Raw genomic sequence first — 17,938 nt, forward strand, 5'->3', positions numbered from 1 at the left:
ATCTTAGCAGGGACCCATTTTCAAAAAGTCAAATCAGAATCCACATGCAGTTTTTGAATTCCTCCAAATGTGTGGGCGTTTGGGATCCAATCCTACTTCCCCACTGCAGACTGGATCCATTCGATTAGACAGAACGGACAGCAGGTCCAGTTAACCTAGGGGAGCTATTCTGGTCTCTGAGACTGAATCCCGACAGAGACAAACACAGCAAAATTCTCCATGTCCCAGAGAGTCAACTGCCTTAAAATGCACAGCCGTTTATTTCGAATCCGATCTCACTGCACACTTCCCCTACCCACTGTCGAGCTGCAGGGAGGACGGTGGAAAAGATGGGTGCAGACATTCAAATGTTAACATCTGGCGACTCATCAAGTGCATTTCTACAGCATGCCTCTCCCGGTGCTTTGTCAACTGTGCATGTGACAGCCACCGCCTTGACTGATGCACTGGGGATCTCCAGCACTGAAAATACCAGCTGCTATAATTTGAGCATAAGAGCCAAAGATTTCCAGTTGGGGCGGTCAGACTCTAGCCCAGGGGTTCCCAACCTTTTTGGCTCGAGGGCCACAGATATCATTTTTACAACTCTGAAGGGCCACCAGTCTCTGCCAACAGCTCAGTTCCCACCCACTGCAGCCAGACGGAAGTAGCTCAGTGAGGACCTCCTCGCTGATCTCCCGTCCCCCTGGGTGCAGCAGGGAAACCGCACATGTCATGTAGCCCCGTGCGCTCCCCACCGGTCCCTAGAGAGTGGGCTCCCTTCTGCCCCAGCAGGAACCCCGGCGCCTAGGGACCCAGGCGGAGCGCTTTGCTTTCCGGTGAGGTTCATTGTGAGCTCTGATGCCAGACAGGGCTGGTGGTGTTGAACCTTTAACAAAGACGTCATTTCTCCTAAGCGTGAACTAGCCATTGAAATGAAACAGAGGGCGAGGGAGGAGACGTAAAACACAGAGACAGAATAGCCCCTCTCTAAAAAGCCCTTTTCCTGCCAATTGCTCAACTTTCACTGTCTTGGCACTTGTCATGTCATCAGTTCACTTATTCCCAAGTCACCACAGAGCCTTTCAGCCTAGAGAGGACTGGAATTTCTAATGTTAAAACCAGAAATGTTTCTCTCTCCATCCACAAAGAACTTTTCTGGCTTGCTTTGTGCACCATAAAGAAGAGCGTGAGCCCCGTTTCTTTCTCCTTTGCAAGCCACCTGAAAGACCAGGACTGGTGGTGAGTTCCTGTCACTACCCGGGGAGGGTGATACAGAAGTTGAGTGATTTTTGTGGGAGGAAGGGGTGCTCAGCAACGGGCAGGATTCAAGCCAAGCATTTGCAAACACGCTCCCTCGTAAAAATTAAAGAGAGGCCTATTAAAATGAATCCTGTATCTATGCAAAGGTCCAATGATCAGACAATAAAGCCTTCACACAGCCGGCCAGTTCCCATCTCCAGCGGGCCACGCTGATTCACTACAGAAGCCAGATTTGCAGTTGTTTCAATCTAACCATTTTTCAACGCATTCTGGCAAAGTAAACATAAAAGTTCTGAGCGCTCAGGAAGCACTCCATGGCCTCAGGTCAGAAAGGCAGTGAAAAGCTTACGTGCATCCTTATTCTTAAGCCACCTCTGTGTGTGGTAGCCACCAGCAGGCAAGACCACACACAGAGCCAATATGTGAAATGATCACTTTATTTACTAAATCGCTTTGATGTTTTCTATGATTTTTACCGTTACTTTTAACCACATAGTACTTGGGAGGTGAAGGACCCCTGACAGATTTTCTGGTCAGAGTTACTCTCCTAGGTGCCTAAGAAATCAACAGACTATAGGTGGATTTCACAGCTGGGGAAGTGAGGGAGCCGGACCATGACATGCTGGAGTATGGGCAGGCACCGTGGAATGCTTCCCTATGTGCAGAGAGGTCTGCCGATTCTGACCTGCCTCTCTCCCCACCACGCTGTTTCGTGGCCGCCTGGTGCGGAGATTGATAGTCACACGTCACCACGGGAAGCGGTTTGGTGAGCCGCACAAACACGAAACTGACACCACTGCGGGTTTCCCAGGATTTGCACTCTGCTGCCCACCCAGCATCAGCCTGCCACAGTTTGCATCAGTCTCTCAGCTGCTGTGCGCTGTCCTCCTCATTTCCCCTTCACACATGAAGCCACGTTCATTTCCCTTCCCACATTCATATTTCCTGCTACCAAGGCATGCATTGCCTTCCAGTCAAATACTGATTATCCTTATTGACACAGACATTCGAACGCTAGGAATCTTGCCAGGGAGACCTACTGATCCATGGATTAACCTAGGTCAACATCATTCTGAACCTTCCCTCCGCCCTAGGAACTGGGCCAAGGTAAAACCGTATGGTCTAGCAAATAACAAGCCAAGTATTCGCCTGTCACTGTCGATGTAATTAGTGACCTGAACAGAGTGGGAATCAAAGGCTGATCTTTGTAGCTGAGCTTGCTGCCTATAGCTTCCCAGTTTCTTGAAGGTGACCTGCAAAGGGAGAAAGAAAATGGGTTTGTGCCCCTTTTTGCTTCTTTATGATGCAGAAAGATGACCTGAAAGGGGAGTGCTTCCCCCCCCCCTCCAGTTTTGCACCAATCCTGCTTGTGGCATTAGTTATGCAGTGCAGATTAATGCGAATGCTGGTCCATCCAGAATAGGGATGGAAAAGGTTAACCGTTTAAATGTTTTAAACAGCTGGTTACCGTTTAAACTGGAGAGGGGAGGGGAGCAGCAGCTGGGCAGCTCTCGCGGGCAGGGAAGCGCAGAGCCCAGTGCGGGGGTGCCAGCTGCAGCTGGAGCCAAGCAGTGGGGAGCTCAGCGTGGGGGGGGGAGAGGGCAGGCGAGCTGCAACTGGACTCAGCTCCCTGTGGGGAAGGAGGAGCGGGGGGGGGATTGAGCTGTAGATGGGCTTGGCTTGGCCAGCACACTCATTCTCCTCCTCCTCCCCTCCCCCCAGCATTTAACAGCTTAAACGTTCTATTTTCAGAACGTTTAAACGGCTTTTAAATTAAACTAATCTTTACATCCCTAATCCAGAATGCCCTGAAAGCAGCAACAAGTAACAACTGAATCAGATAACGACAACCATCAGGCAGCGCACGGGATGTTAGAACCAATTTACTGTAAGGCAATCGCACGGTCACATTCCTGCCAAGTGCACAGTCTGGCTCCGATTCAGGGACGCCCGTAAGCATGTGGACTAAATCCACTAGACTGTAAACTCTTTGAGGCAGGGACAATCTTCTTGTTGCGTGTTTGTACAGCGCCTAGCACAATGGGCCCCAGGTCCATCACAGGGGCTCCTAGACGTTGTCACAACACAAATAAATAGCAATAACAATAATAGACCCTAGTCAAGACAGCACATAAGCACATGACGTCCGCTGACCTCAATGGACTTAAGAACATGCTTAAAGGCACATTTCCCCTACCCCACAGCTTGGACAACGGGGGTGCGAACAGCAACATACACCAAAGCGCTACACTGTAATTCCCCTATGCGGACGCTGCGACCACCAACTCTCAAAGGCTCCTAACTTCCCAGCAATGTAATTCTCAGGATCAGCAGCCCCATTGTGCAAGGTGCTGTACAAACACGTAGGAAGATGCAGTCCTAGCCCTGATCCTGGAAAGACATGAGTAGTTCCACTGACTTCAACAGAATCACTGACAGTGAGTTAGGACAGCGCATGTGCTTCAGATTTTCCAGGATCAGGGCCTCAGGCTCTGAACTTCAATGGGATGACTCGCATGTTTGAAGGCAGGCCCATATTTAACTCCCTTGCTGAATCACTCAGGGCTTGATCACGGTTACCTTCCTCCCTCCCTCCTATTGTCTATTACATTCATTGGTTTATCTCATTGATTAGGCCCTGATCCTGGAATGAGCTCAGTGCAGGGGGACTCCTCCTCCTAACAGGACTTCTGCTGAATCAGCCTGCAGCGAGGGCACTGCAGGATCCTGGCCTTAGAGTGTAAGCACCATGACAAAGGGACCAGGTGCGTTCAGACAGCACCTAACACAATGTTGATTGGGGCCACATGCCCTGTTCCTCTGATGGTCCTCTCGGTTCTCCCAATGCACGTGGGGAAAAAAGGGTAGAGAGGGTCTGAATTTTTAAAGTCAAGGGGAATAAAGAAGCAAGCAAAGAAAAACGTTCGGGCCTTCTTTACTGCGGGAAAAAAACTACCTCTGCCACAGTGTGGGCGAATTGCTCCCATCTGGCACTGGTTTTGCCACGGGGCAATCTGAAACTTCTGCTTTTCCACTAAGTGCTGTTCGTTCTGTCACCTGATCCTCCCGCCCACCTCCACCCGAGCTGTCTGCTTTGTTCCACCTGTCACGTCCTGCCCGATACCCAGACTGTCAGCCGGCTGCGAGCAGGGACTGGCTCCTGTGTCATTTATCTCGACAGCACCTGGTACTATGGGGGACCCTGACCCTGGACTGGGGTTCCTGGGCACCCTGCGATAAATGAGTAAAAAAAGAGCACAAACGAGCTCGCGCCCCTTGGCAGTCCCTTGAGAATTTCTGACAAACATTCATTTTCCAAAAGTCTTTTTTCCCCAATCGTTTTTCTGACCGTCTCCGAGTGGCTGAGTTTTTTCCCCCGAAAAGCTGCCTTGAAGTAATTTTCCGAGCAGCTCTAGCTGTCATCTTCAAGCCACCCACGATGTTCTCCGGTTAATAACAGCCTTTTGCCTCACCTGCCTTCCGCCTGCTGCTGCAGCTCCTGGACTTTCTTGCATATGTCCCCAGCTACCGCGTCCGTCTTGCCGACTTTGGTGAAGAGGGCAGCTACCTTATCGGTCCGGAGGAAGCCGGCGGCTCTGCGTTTCAGCATGTGCAGGAGACACACCTCCACCACCCCTGGAAAAGGAAAGGAAACGTCACTGCAAGTGCGCGTCCGCCGCTCCGGTTTTGTTTTTTTTTTGGCACGTGTCAGTGATGAGAAGAAAGTCAGCTAATGAAACTAATCTAATGTTTAGGGAAGGATAGAATGTGGACCAGGATACAAAGTAGTGAGGTTTTTATTCCTGCGTCAGCTGTGGACTCAGTGTGTGATCTCAAACAAATTACTTACCCTCTTTGTGCCTCAGTTTCCACACCGGTACAGCAGGGATAACAATACACTTACCTATCTCACGGGGGGGTCATCAGGCTTGCTAATTGCACTGACAACCTTGGATAAAAGTTGGGCTCCATAGCCAGGTGATGCAGGAACCTGCATAAACCCAAAGATCCTGGCAGGTGTCTATATTTTTTTTTTTTTTTTTTTTTTTTTTTTGCTATGGGCAATATTTTGTGCCTCAGAGAACCACTGATGTGGATTACATAACAGGAGGCTGGCCTTCTAGGGACTGAAAAACAGAGAGGAGACCGGATCTCATAGCCAGTAATGTAGTATCCAGATCTGCAGTGATGGGTCCCCTAAAATACTATAGATATTTTAATTCCCATAAATAATTAATTGTAACATCAAGCTCTTATATAGCACTTTTCATCAGTAGATTGCAAAGTGCTTTACAAAGGAGGCCAGTATCATTATCCCCATTTTACAGGTGGGAAAACGGAGGCACAGAGGGGTGAGGTGACTTGCCCAAGGTCACCCAGCAGGCCAATGGCAGAGCCAGGAATAGAACACAGCTCTTCCGAGTCCCAGTGCAGTACTCTATCCACTAGGCCATACTGTCTAAAGAATCTCACTGGTCATGTAAATGCCAATACTATAACTCCCCCGCCCTCCCCAAAGGTGAAAGAGACCTTGAGGCTGCTCCCACTGACATGAATGGCAAAACTCCCATTGACTTCACAAGGCAAGATCAGGCCCTAATCTGGAAATGTGTTGAGCTAAATAATGCTTTTACTGAGGACAGCTCATTTTTGGCAGAAGCTCCCAGTTGTCCTAGGGAAAATCCATGTCCTGTATAATCAGGCGTTGCCCCCAGTCTGGATACATGTGCTTACGGCAATGTGACAGAACGTCAGGGTTTCCTGTTCCCCAGCCCTCCCTTGTTGTGGGGGTGATGTTGCCACACTCTTGTATTTTGTGACAGCTTTCTGCAGATTGTCATCAGCCAGGATGTGTCTCATCTCGCCCACACTTGGACAAATCTCCTAGTTCAACATGTTAAAAGCTTCCCCATATACCAAGGTCACTGTCATGAAATCAATTTGCTGCGCATAATTTAATCTGGGGACTGCACAGCCTTCGTCACTGCAGTATCTTGATTTGCAGAAGCAGTGTCGGACAAACCATCCATTTCTCTTCCAGTCCTTCCATGCTACGTATTAATCCTACACATCAGGGAGAGAGGGTTCACTCAGCAACCCTACTACAGCAGAGCTCAGCTTCGTGCAGTGGCGTGAGCATCTAAAACACCCCTGCCAGCACAAAACACGCTGCACTGCACTTTATTCTCCCCCTGGGCAGAGGATGAGAGAGAAAAAAACAAGCCACGGGTGACACGTTAGTCACGTCGCTTACTGCGCTTCTGGAAGGCGCTCAGAGTGTACGGTGATGAGGGCGGTATCAGAACCCAGATACAACGGAAAAGACTTGACAACCTAGACAAGAGAGCTATGGATGGGGGCTGGAGATGGGGACGAGGGGGAGGCACGATCTATTTCCCTGCTTCTTAAAAAGGCATAGCTGTAGCAGATTCGGTGCCGATCCACTGAACTGGACTGCAGAGCTCCGACAGCAATGACACCTGCAGCGCGTTCGCCAATGATCACGGAAAAAGCGGGGGCAGGAAAAGGAGCGTCACAGCCAAAAGGGCTGCATCTTTTTCAGACCAGATGTAACCTCGAGTGTCTGAATCCAGCTGGGTCAATTAGTGCTGGAGATCTCGGGGGAGCAGGACTGGCTTGCTACAGCTTTCACGCAATGAAAGAGGCTTCAGTGAGGAACATAATGGATGTAGAGTGGGGCGGGGGCATCGTGTGTGTGTGGGGGGGGGTTTAATAGAGGGAAATGTTGTACATACACAGCAGCAAGAGGGCTGGATAGAAATAGCCATCCCTGGACAATTGAAAAATACAGGCTCCATGCAACGCACCTGGCTTACGCTTCATGGGATTGATTCTACTGGCACTGAAGTCTCTGGGGGAAACTGTCCATTGGGGAATTTTTGGGGAAGGACTTTTTGAGTTCCTGGAGGGGCTGGGTGAGCCGTCTAAAAATTGGGTTTCATGTGATCCATGGCAAGGGCCTGACTGGGGGCTGAGTGCGGGAGCAGTATTTTTCCAAGCTCCACCCACAAAAATAGGCTCTGCCCACTTACGTCATGAAAACGAGACACCACGCGGGGTAAAGCGTGCTGATCTGTGACCCTCTCTCCCCACTCACAAGAGGAACGAAACCACGTGGATTTTTAACCTCTCGGCATTTGAATTTACGTGTCACTGAGGCTCTCCAGCGCAATCTAGCGGTGCAATTCCTCGCTTGCGGACACACACCTGCGCTTGCTCGACGAGAGATAAACAGCTGTGTAGCTGCAGGAGCCTGGGCAGTGGCTGCAATAGCACATGCTAGAATATCAGGTAGAAACCCGCCTGAAGCCGTGGGGCCAATGTCTGTGCTACCGTGTTGACGCTACTATTTATACTCGTGCTCACGCTTGACGAGCCAGTGCCACTTGTGTGTCCTAGAGCTGGGAATTATACCCCCCATTTCTAGCTCATCGTGTAGATTAGCCGGAGATGAATGGAGCCGTTCACACCACTCCAAGCTATTGTTCCAGGCTCTCCGGAGAGTCACATCTGTTCCCATTTCTGAGGTTTTCTTCACAACCACAAGAGCTAGACTCTGGAGGCTAAGAGAGTGCTTCAAAGAAGTGCCAGTACAGCAAACGGGTTTGGGCTGACTGTCTCCAAGCACTAATCCTTGGTTTAAACCAATCTAATTATTAAGGAATTAGGGTGAGACCTTGGAGGTGGGACAGATATTTCCTTTCTGCATACAGCAGGTTTCTTGCGCCTTCCCCTGAAGCAGCTAGTGCTGGCCACTGTTAGAGACGGGATATTGCATTAGATGGCCCATGGGTCTGATCCGGTCTGGCAGTTCCTATGTTCCTGTGGTTTGACATACTTAAGCCCCTGGGAATCACAGGTTTCGATCTGGGCAATCAAGATACGAGCAGTAGATGGACTGAGCGTCATGCACAAATTCCTAGGACTAGAAATATGAGTTTTAGGTCTGACACTGAATCATAGCAGATGAGGGTTGGAAGGGATCTCAGGAGGTCATCTAGTCCAAACCTCCTGCTAAAAGCAGGACCAACCCCAGCTTAATTATCCCAGCCAGGGCTTTGTCAAGCCGCACCTTAAAAACCTCTAAGGATGGAGAATCCACCACCTCCCTAGGTAACCCATTCCAGTGCTTCACCACCCTCCTAGTGAAAAACTTTTTTCCTAATATCCAACCTAGACCTCCCCCACTGAAACTTGAGACCATTGCTCCTAGTTCTGTCATCTGCCACCACTGAGAACAGTCTAGCTCCATCCTCCCTGGATCCCCCTTTTAGGTAGCTGAAGGCTGCTATCAAATCCCCCCTCATTCTTCTCTTCTGCAGATTAAACAAATCTAGTTCCCTCAGCCTCTCTTCATAAGTCATGTTCTCCAGCCCCCTAATCATTTTTGTTGCCCTCTGCTGGACTCTTCCAGTTTGTCCACATCTTTCCTGTAGTGGGGGTCCCAAAACCGGACACAATGCTCCAAATGAGGCCTCAACAGTGCGGAATAGAGGGGAATAATCACTTCCCTCGATCTGCTGGCAATGCTCCTGCTAATGCAGCCCAATATGCTGTTAGCCTTCTTGGCAATAAGGGCACACTGTTGACTCATATCCAGCTTCTTATCCACTGTAACCCCCAGGTCCTTTTCTGCTGAATTGCTGCCTAGCCTAGCAGACTGGTGCTGGCCTCAGTGATCGAGGAAGGAGGGTAACGTGCACAGATGCTGTGCCGAGGCATCGCCTGGGCCCAGACAGAGCAGAGAAGCAGAGCTGCAGAGGGTCTCGGACCACAAATTAACACGATTTAGCAGAGATCAAATCAACCCGCGGCTGGGATCCTAGACAAGTGATTCAAGGGTCATCAGCACCGCACCTGTCCCGAAAGCCCCAACATTTCATTATGCCATGGTGACACTTCTCATCACAACTAGTCATGACGACCCTGCGTAATGGACCCTAATACATGTGCAAGGAAACCAAGAAAGGCATTTGATTGAACCATTGTATTTCAAATGCCCAGAGATATTGGTCATGTTTCGGTGGCCGGAAGGATGGCCTTGTAGTTAAAGGCACTGGATCAATTCTCTGGCTGGTGATATAAAAGAGGTTGGATTGAAAGAATTAAAAAATAGTGTATAATAGAACTACAGCCAGAATTACTTCTTGCTTCACCACACAGCAGCCATTTCTGAAATGGGATGTGTCAGCTATTTAAGAAGGCCTCAGAGTGCTACACTACAGTTTATTAGGTCAAGTTGTCACGTGATGTAGAGAATAGCTCATATCAAGTACCTCTTCTGCCTCTCAGCAGATTGGAAGAGATCCACTCCCTTCCAGCCGTTTGTTCCAGCACTTCACAGCAAGCTAGTAACTTGGAAAGGCAATCAACAAACCGCAGCCAAGCAATTGCAATCAACAACAAAGAGGGTTTCCAGTAAAGGTGGCGGTGAAGTACTGAAAAGCGCCGATCAGGCTGTTTGGGTTCAGGTCAGAGAGATGGGATCACACGTCCAGAGTTTAGCTCAAAATGTTTCTTTTGGATAAAGCTTCAGAAATAGGGGAAAACTCAACCAAGCCTCCAATTTAGCAGGTTGAGATCCTGCAAAACGGTGGAGTTCTGGATGGCTTCTTCTACAGATGGAGGCTCTGTAAAAGTTACAAGTCCAGAGATAGATTTTGAACCCAGCCCTGCAAAACGTCATGAACGATGAGATCTGCGTTTCGGATTGGGCCCCATTTCTCGTTTTCATTCAAAAACAAGCAGGACCAGCCCCCGTTGTACTCAGGAGTCGGGCTGAAAGGTCTGCAAATCTTTCAACCATGTTGGCACTCAAGTTTTTCAGTTTGAAATGAAACTCCAAACCAGGAGATCTTGTCCACCGGGTGCCCGAGATCAGGTCTACACTGAGAAATTAGGTTGGGGGGATGGATTAGCGACAGTGACAGAAGAACCTCTCCTGTCGTTGGAGTGAGGTCTACGCTGATGCGCTGCAGTGCTCCTGCTGCAGCGTTTCTAGTGAAGACAGAAACTGCCCTCCCTCAAATTTCATAGGAGGCTTCCTGTGGCCCCCCCACTCTGCTGCTGAAACACCAAGGTTACTTTCAAATTCAGTGGAGCCACACGGCTAGCTCCTATGATGCTGAATGAACCTGGAATTAAGGTCTCGGTTTTTTGGAGCATGGTTCAGGTCGAATTGCCACAGATCCCCATAGTCATGGGTGTTGTAGGTGTTGAAGTTTGCTTCTGCCTTCCCTTCGGCTTTCCTGGCGCAGTGTTTTATCAAATCCCACGTAAGATTTTTAGACCCAAGGCAATTCATACAAACCAAACCAACTGGATCGAAGATAAACATGTGCCCAATCTACTGCCCACTGAAGGCGATGGGAATCTTTTTATTGACTTCTACAGGCTTTGGATCAAGCCCTATCAGCATTACATACGGCTTCTCCAAAGTTTGCGCCATTCAGTGTTCCCCTCACATAGGAAAAGAAGGATGGTCCAGTGCTTACTGTGCCTAGTCTAGGCCATGCGAGGCCTGGGTTCCATTCCTCTGCCACTGACCTCCTGTTTGTCCTTGGGCAAGTCACTTGGTCTCTCTGTGCTCAGTTCTGCATCTGTACAATGGGGATAACAGCTATGCCACCAGGCTGCCCCACATGTGAGAGGAGCTCCCCCTACACCTCGACAAAGCAACCTCATTAGCCACCTTTGGAGCCATCAAATTGGCCAGGACTGTCTCCCTGTGTCCTTGTTGTCCCCCAGCTGTCTGTACTCAGCTGTTGTCTCTAGTCTTATACTTCAAGTGGAAGCCCAGTGCGTAATGTGTAATAAAAGAGATGCCGGGGCTCAAGCCATTTGTTTACTTTCATAACAGATGCAGCAAGGCCGGAGGGGCCGGAGCTATGAATTGCCAAGCCTAGAGGTGCTGGGGCTCAGCCCTGGCACAAATTAAGCATTGTGTAAGCCTTCTGGGGGCAGGGACCAGCTCATTGATCTGGGTTATAAGCACCTAGTACAATTGGGTCCTGGGCCCACAGCTGGACCCCTCGACACCACCGCAACATAAACCAATGAAATAATAACCGACACCACCCAGAGTAAACACTCAATGTCAGGCGCTTTGCAAACGCTCTGCTTTCCAACTGGAGCAGCTCTCCCCCTCTTTGTGAAAAGGCCCCTGGGGCCCAGAGCAGAAGAACTCCACAGCCTCCCAGTCACGCTCCCCACCCTCCTGGCATTCTGTTCAAATGAAGCCTCAACTTCCAAGGGAATTGGCGTTCTTTCTTGGCCAGCGTTTGAATTTAAACGGAGTCTCTGTGGCAGGTTCTTGGCGCTCACCCGTGCGCCTGCTGAAATGGGGGGGGGTGGTGGCGACGGGGACAGATGGAACGAACTCATTTACCTTGAACGTGATGTACCCTCCTATTCTTCCCTTGGTGGTGTCAGACAGGACGAGGAATGTTAATTGGATAAATGAAAGGACATGGGTTTCACACAGTCTTTCAGCTCATCACGCACCCCACTTCCCTTTAGCCATCTGTACGGGCCACTCCCTGTTTCCACTTGTTTACTGCATCAATGTTCATGTATAAAGTGGATTTAAATCTATACAAATACAGGTTAAAAATCCCTAGATGGTTGTAAGTATCTATGGTACAGAGAGGGTAGAACACTGCACTGTATTCCCCAAACCGGTTTTTTTTTGGGGAGGGGGGGGGGGGCGAGGGGTGTCAAATAAATGGGATTCTTGCAAACAACCCAGAAATGGAAACAGAGATGCCCCCTCCTCTGGCCAGTCACTGAACGCCGAGAAGAGGGCTCCGGCCATTACAGAACGGTGTTCACCTGCCCTAAGGGGAAATGAACATCTTTTGGTCCCGGGGGAGGGCTGGGGATGCAGCTCTTTGAAGGTGAGCAACACCACTAGCCGCATTCTGCGAGGACCAGAGTCCGCAGAGAGCCGGCGATGGGGAGTTCCAACAGGCGTGAGGAGGAGGAAGGCTGGCTGAGCATTTCAACAGGAAATGGTGCAGGTGTGCAGACACACAGCCCTATTACGGACACTGTGGGTTCTTTGGGGCAGGGAACATGTTCCCACGAGATGCTGCGCCTAGAACAATGGGGTCTCAATCCTGAATGAGAACTCCAGGAGCCACCACAGCAACAAACAATTACGAAGCCAATAATGCATAGGTACACCCCGAGAAGGTGCAGCCTTTCCCAATGCTCAGACCGGACGGGCACCGTTATACCCGTGACGGACCAACGCCGTTAATGAGTTCAGCCAGCGCCGGGGCTGCCCAAGTGAAGGTGAGGAGCTGCTCCGGAGTCTCGGCCCCGCTACTTCGCTCCCGTTCCTGGCCTGACAGCTGCCTTCTGCAAATTCATCATCTCCAGTCAATTCCGAGGCAGATCGCCAGCCGTACTGAACCAGCCGAGGCGATGGTTATTGATCTGCAGGCCAAATCAGCACCTCCCCAGTAAGCTTAGAAAAATGTCACATTTTGATTACGCAAACCCAGCCAGACCTCTCTGCACTAGACCAGGGACTTCGGTTTTCTCCCCTTTCTCCTTTGTTGAAACCGTGCTGCGGTTTAATGCACTGTATGCTAAGAGCGCTCTGGAGACCGAGCCGGAGGGGTGTGAGATGAGGGACCTCGTAAGGGTTTTTTTATGGAATTCATTTAACAGATGGATTTCGCTTTAGACATGGGGGGGGGGGGGAACCCCGCTGCAGCTAAGTGCCTTGTGCACAGGGAACAGGATTCACAAGGCTGAAGTGCGAAAATAAAAAAGACCGAAAGCGAAGGAAGATAAAAGACAAGCAAACTACACACAAGCCTGGTGGCTTCGGAGCCACCCCTGTTTCCAGCACACAGCCTGCTGGCGGAAGCGGGCATCACATGCTGGGAAGGCGGGCTGAGGTCAGGGACGGGACGATCGCTGCAGCGCATCTCCGCTGAGTGCTTGCTAGAGCCGTGTACTAGCCCGCCCACCTCCCAAAGTCTCTACATGCGGGCGCAGAGGGAGCCGGTGCCGAAGCACATCTCATTACACGCATTGGTTCCACGCCCTGCTGTGCGCCCTCCCTACCAGCTGGGAGCCAGCGGGTCGGAAGGAGACACTGGACTGGCCCCGTTGTCCAGGAAAGCGGCTGTGTTCTAAGGAGCAGGGAGATCGACTGGAGCGTGACGCTAGAGGTCTGTGTCATGCACCATCCCCAATGAAAATCTGAAAGGCAGCCACCCCATTTCCAACAGGCCGAGCTCTGATCTTAGACACACGTCCGTCAGACCCATAGCAGGACCAAGACTAGACGGCTCCTCCATGTGGCAGCGCACGGAACCATTTACTAATGGATAGGGATCACCCCCCCCCAATCGATTTAGGCCTGGTTTACAGTAAAAATGTTAGGTTGACCCAGCTCCATCGCCCAGGGGGTGTGAAAAATCCAGCCCCCGAACAACATAGTTAAGCCGACCTAATCCCCGGTGTAGACAGCGCCGTCCTAGCTACTGCCTGTCGGGGAGGTGGATTACCTACGCCAACAGGAGAACCCCTCCCACCGGGGTAGAGAGTGTCCAAACTGAAGCGCTCCCACTGCTGTGGTATTTCAAGTGTAGACAGGCCCTTAGAGAGCTAAAAGCAACCTACTCCCTCTGCAGCTTTTAATCCAACTGGTCAGCTGAGAAATCAAGAAGCTAGCATGATAAATCAGTTGGAAAGGCAAACGCTGTTTATGTTTTATTTTGGCTTCATTTCAGAGGGATCTTGAAAGCTACTATTGCTTTTATGTGTTTGTTAAGCATCGGTGTGGCAATCGATCCATAAGGAACAGAGGAAATACCATGGCTATGGGTACTACCGGAACACGATTATTTATTGTGTGTATCACAGTGGTTCCAAGAAGTCCCAACTGAGATCACGGCTCCACTGGGCTAGGCCCTGTACAAACTCATTGTGAGAGACAGCCCCTTCCTAGAAGAGCTTACAGTCTAAAGAAGTAAGCCAAACATTGGGAGGAGAAAGCTGAGACAGAGAGGTAAGGTGACCTGGCCAAGGTTACAGAGCAGACCGGTGGCCAAGCTGGAAACAGAACAAACATCTCTTGATTCCCACTCTAGTCCCCTATCCACTAGATGACGCACTCTACCAGGGATGGATGAAAAGAAACAAGTGGGATAGGATAAGATAGGACACATTTAAAAATATGATTTTGAAAGATACCCTATTTCTAGCAGAATTCCCCATTATATTGCTAGGAAAGATCATTGAAAGTGGTAAAATCTTTTAAAATAGTAGAAGGTTTTAAGCATGCGCAGTGTGTTAGATAAGTTAAAATAATATAGGACATGGGCCAAGGAGTCAACAAATCATACAGTCCTCTCTTTGCCATAGTTATTGTTCTGTATTTTAACATCACTCCAAATGTTCACTTAACAGCTCATAGTGTTAGCCTTCTCCAGCCCCTTTCATCCAAGGATCTCAAAGCGCTCCACACACATTAGCCTCACAACATGTCGAGCAGGCAGATATTACTACTCCCCCTTCGCAGAAGGGGAAAACTGACTGTCACCCAAAGAACTTGTGTGACTCCTGGTGACACAATGAGCAACTGGCAGAACTGGGAACAAAACCTGAGTTTCCAGACCCGTCACGTTCACATCTGGTTTACACAGCTGGAGCTCCATTGACGCCAATGATGGGACACCAGTAGTGTAAATCGGGAGTATGTGATAATATTGCCAAGCTCTTATCTGCTTTTCATCCACAGATCTCAAAGCATTTTACAAAGAAGGTCATTATCATTATCGCTATTTGATAGGGGATGGGGAAACTGAGGCACGGGGAGGTGAAGTGATTTGTCCAAGGGCACCCAGTAGGCCCATGGCTGAACCAGGAAAAGAATGCAAGTCTCCTGAGCCCCAGTCCAGTGCTCCATCCACTAGGCCACACAGTGAGGAGAATCAGAACGATTTTGTTTTCACAATCAGAAGGAGATTTTTGATAGAACATATGAGAGTTCGGTGCCTAACTCCCACTGAAATGGGGAATCAGGCCTGTAATTCCATTAGCCTCATTTGAAAATGCCAGCCTAAAGTGTCCTATTACAGACTCCCCTGAAACTCTGCAATAAAATGACATACATCATGACCCAGATTTTCACTTTTTTTCACCAGATCTGCTCTTAATTAGGCCCAAAAGAAGTGGCCAGGTTCTTTCAAAAGGGCTCAGCACCCTATTTTGGGGGAGCTGCTGAGTAATTCTGAAAAATCTGGCTCCAAACCAAAGAGGCGCAGGAGTTTTAGGGTGGGTTCTCCTGGAGCCCAGAGGTGAGAGAGTTGTTGCGAATCTAACATGCTATTAAAAGGGAGGTTCAGTAATGGTACAAGTACTCCACTTTTGAACCTGTTTAAAAATTAGAACAGCAGCTACCAGCCTCAAACGTCTAAAATCAAAACATGCTATAAAGTGATCGTTCCAGTGAGCCAACAGAGCACAGACTGGGAAACAAGACCATCTCCAGGCAACAGAAGCTGCTGCAAACTTTAACCTTTAAAAGCTGCTGGTAGTAAGGTAATGTCTGGTCATTAGATCACACGGCATGTGATTTCTGGCACGCTTTGTATGAGCTGCAAATTGAACTCCTTGGGTTAATTGCAAGGGCCGCTTGAAAACAGCTCCATTTCCACAGAGTGAGATCTTGATCAGCTGACAAGTGAAAGGAAAAAAAAAAAAGTCCATTCCCCATGTAAAGCACTGACTACCCACAGTCTTTAATAGAGTTATCCTCCCCACACCTCTGTGAGGAAGACCAGTGGGATAAGATTATCCCCATTTTACAGATGGGGAGTTGAGCCACAAAGAAGCTGTGAATTGCCCAAGGTGACAGAAGACGTTTGTGGTAGAGGAAGGACTTGAACCCACGTCTCCCAAGCCATTGGCTAGCACCCTAACCACTGGACCCTCTCTGACTGAGGAAGCATGTCTCCCTCCAGTGACTGATCCTAGCAACTCCTACAGCCGAGGGCGCTCTCAGCGCGGAAGGGGCTCTCCTTTATCTTAGCGAGGTAGAGTCCAGGGTTTTTTGGTGCTGACGTTCCAGGGTTTGATTCCTGCTGATGACATGTGCGCGCTCCCGCATACGAGGCGTGGGGTAGCGGCCAAGTTCATTACAGAAGGACGAGGTTCTTCCCAGCCTGAGCTCCTCAGGTCCAATTCTGATGGCTGGTTAGACATTTAATGGCACGAAGCAGTGCAAAAGGGAAAAAAGCCCATTTCTTCACTTCACCGTCGGCCTTTTAATGGACTCTGGGATGAGCTGGTTATTCTGATATTGATTCTGCTTTACCCGGCTGATTAGATTTCTTATTTTTATTTGAAAGGGACCTCTGGAGTCTGCTGCATGACAACAAACACTGAAGAAGCAGAGCAGTGCACAGGATGTAAATGATCTCGTTAATATACCCAACCTCCCAGCACACGGTGTCACCAAATGGAGCCCGGAGACAACGGCTGCAAAGCAATCATAATGCGTGATTATGAAATAATTGACCACTTTGGAAAGCTTAATAAGGAATAAAAGAGCCAAACTCTTGCATGAAAACAAATCAGTCGGGGAGGGGGTGGGGGAGAATTCATCCAGGCAAAGGGTCAATTTCTTTCCCAGCGGCAGCTGCCGGAGGATGGGGCAGATGGATTGAGGCTTCTTTTATTTCAGAATCTGTTCCCTTGAGGAGCATATCACAGTTGTGACTGCACGGGTGCGCGGGCTGGAAGAGAAGAGACTTCTCCCATTTCTTCCGGGAGGCAGCCGGGAGGCAGAAGTTGCGTGCAAGCATTTTAAGGCAGGAACGATCTTCTGCTGTGTTTGTACAGGGCCGAGCAGAGGGCGTCCAGGTGCAGGACTGGGGCTCCTGCATGCTACCACAATGCAAATAATAAATAGCAATGATCTGCTGTACGGCAGGCTGGCTCGTGGGTCAAGGCGCGCAGGAGCGCTACTCAGCCCGAAGTAGGAGTGAGCAGCTAGGGCCCGGCCCAGCTCCGGCCCCGGCTGTCAACCCACCTTACCCATAGACTAGGTACAGGCACATTGTTCTCAGCAGCAACCGCCCCCTCAGAGCATTCTGTCCCGGGTCACACAGGAAGCCCGCGACACAGAACTGCCCCCATTGCCACAGAGTCTGCGTCCCAGGCCTTAAAACACATCAGCCTGCCTCAAGCATCCAGATTGGCCGTTCCTGCCCAACCCCACAATGCTCTGAGCGCCCTCGGTTGCTCTGGATGGGAGGTGATGGAGGAGCTCTGCACCAGGTGGGAGGAGCATCTTAGGCCTTGAGGCTCGGAGTCAGGGGCTAAGATCCCACTGACCTGGACCGCTGATGATCCGCTCCCTAGAGAATCCCTGCCTTCACTGTTCAATCCAGGGACTGTGCGTTCCACCCTGCTCCAGACAGCACCCAACGCTGCCCATGGATCGCTTGGAGCGTTGCATTTTAGGTTTGACTAGGATTCACCAACACAACCTACAGCACATAGTAAAGAATCCATCTCCTTCAGCCAGGATCCTTTTCAGTTCAAAACAATGCGCACACAACGTCCCTTTCAGGCAATTCAGAACACTGTAAACTCTTACCAGCTAGATTTCTTCGGTTTACTATTCCCCATTATCTTCTCCCCGCTCGTC

At 49.8% G+C, this 17,938-nt stretch overlaps 1 protein-coding gene across 5 annotated transcripts in view; it reads right to left on the minus strand.

The window, feature by feature from the left end:
* SGSM2 (small G protein signaling modulator 2) overlaps positions 1-17,938 on the minus strand; it is a 103,792-nt gene that overhangs the window by 40,159 nt on the left and 45,695 nt on the right. For all 5 annotated transcript variants that reach the window (XM_067538023.1, XM_067538022.1, XM_067538021.1 and 2 more), the window contains exon 3: positions 4,716-4,878. In XM_067538023.1, the coding sequence (XP_067394124.1) occupies positions 4,716-4,878 (163 nt within the window). The remainder of the gene's footprint in view (positions 1-4,715; positions 4,879-17,938) is intronic.

Source organism: Emydura macquarii, unplaced genomic scaffold, assembly GCF_026122565.2.
Source record: "Emydura macquarii macquarii isolate MOO-44397 ecotype Brisbane River unplaced genomic scaffold, CSIRO-AGI_Emac_v2 contig_450, whole genome shotgun sequence".
In the NCBI taxonomy this organism is placed as follows: Eukaryota; Metazoa; Chordata; order Testudines; family Chelidae; genus Emydura; species Emydura macquarii.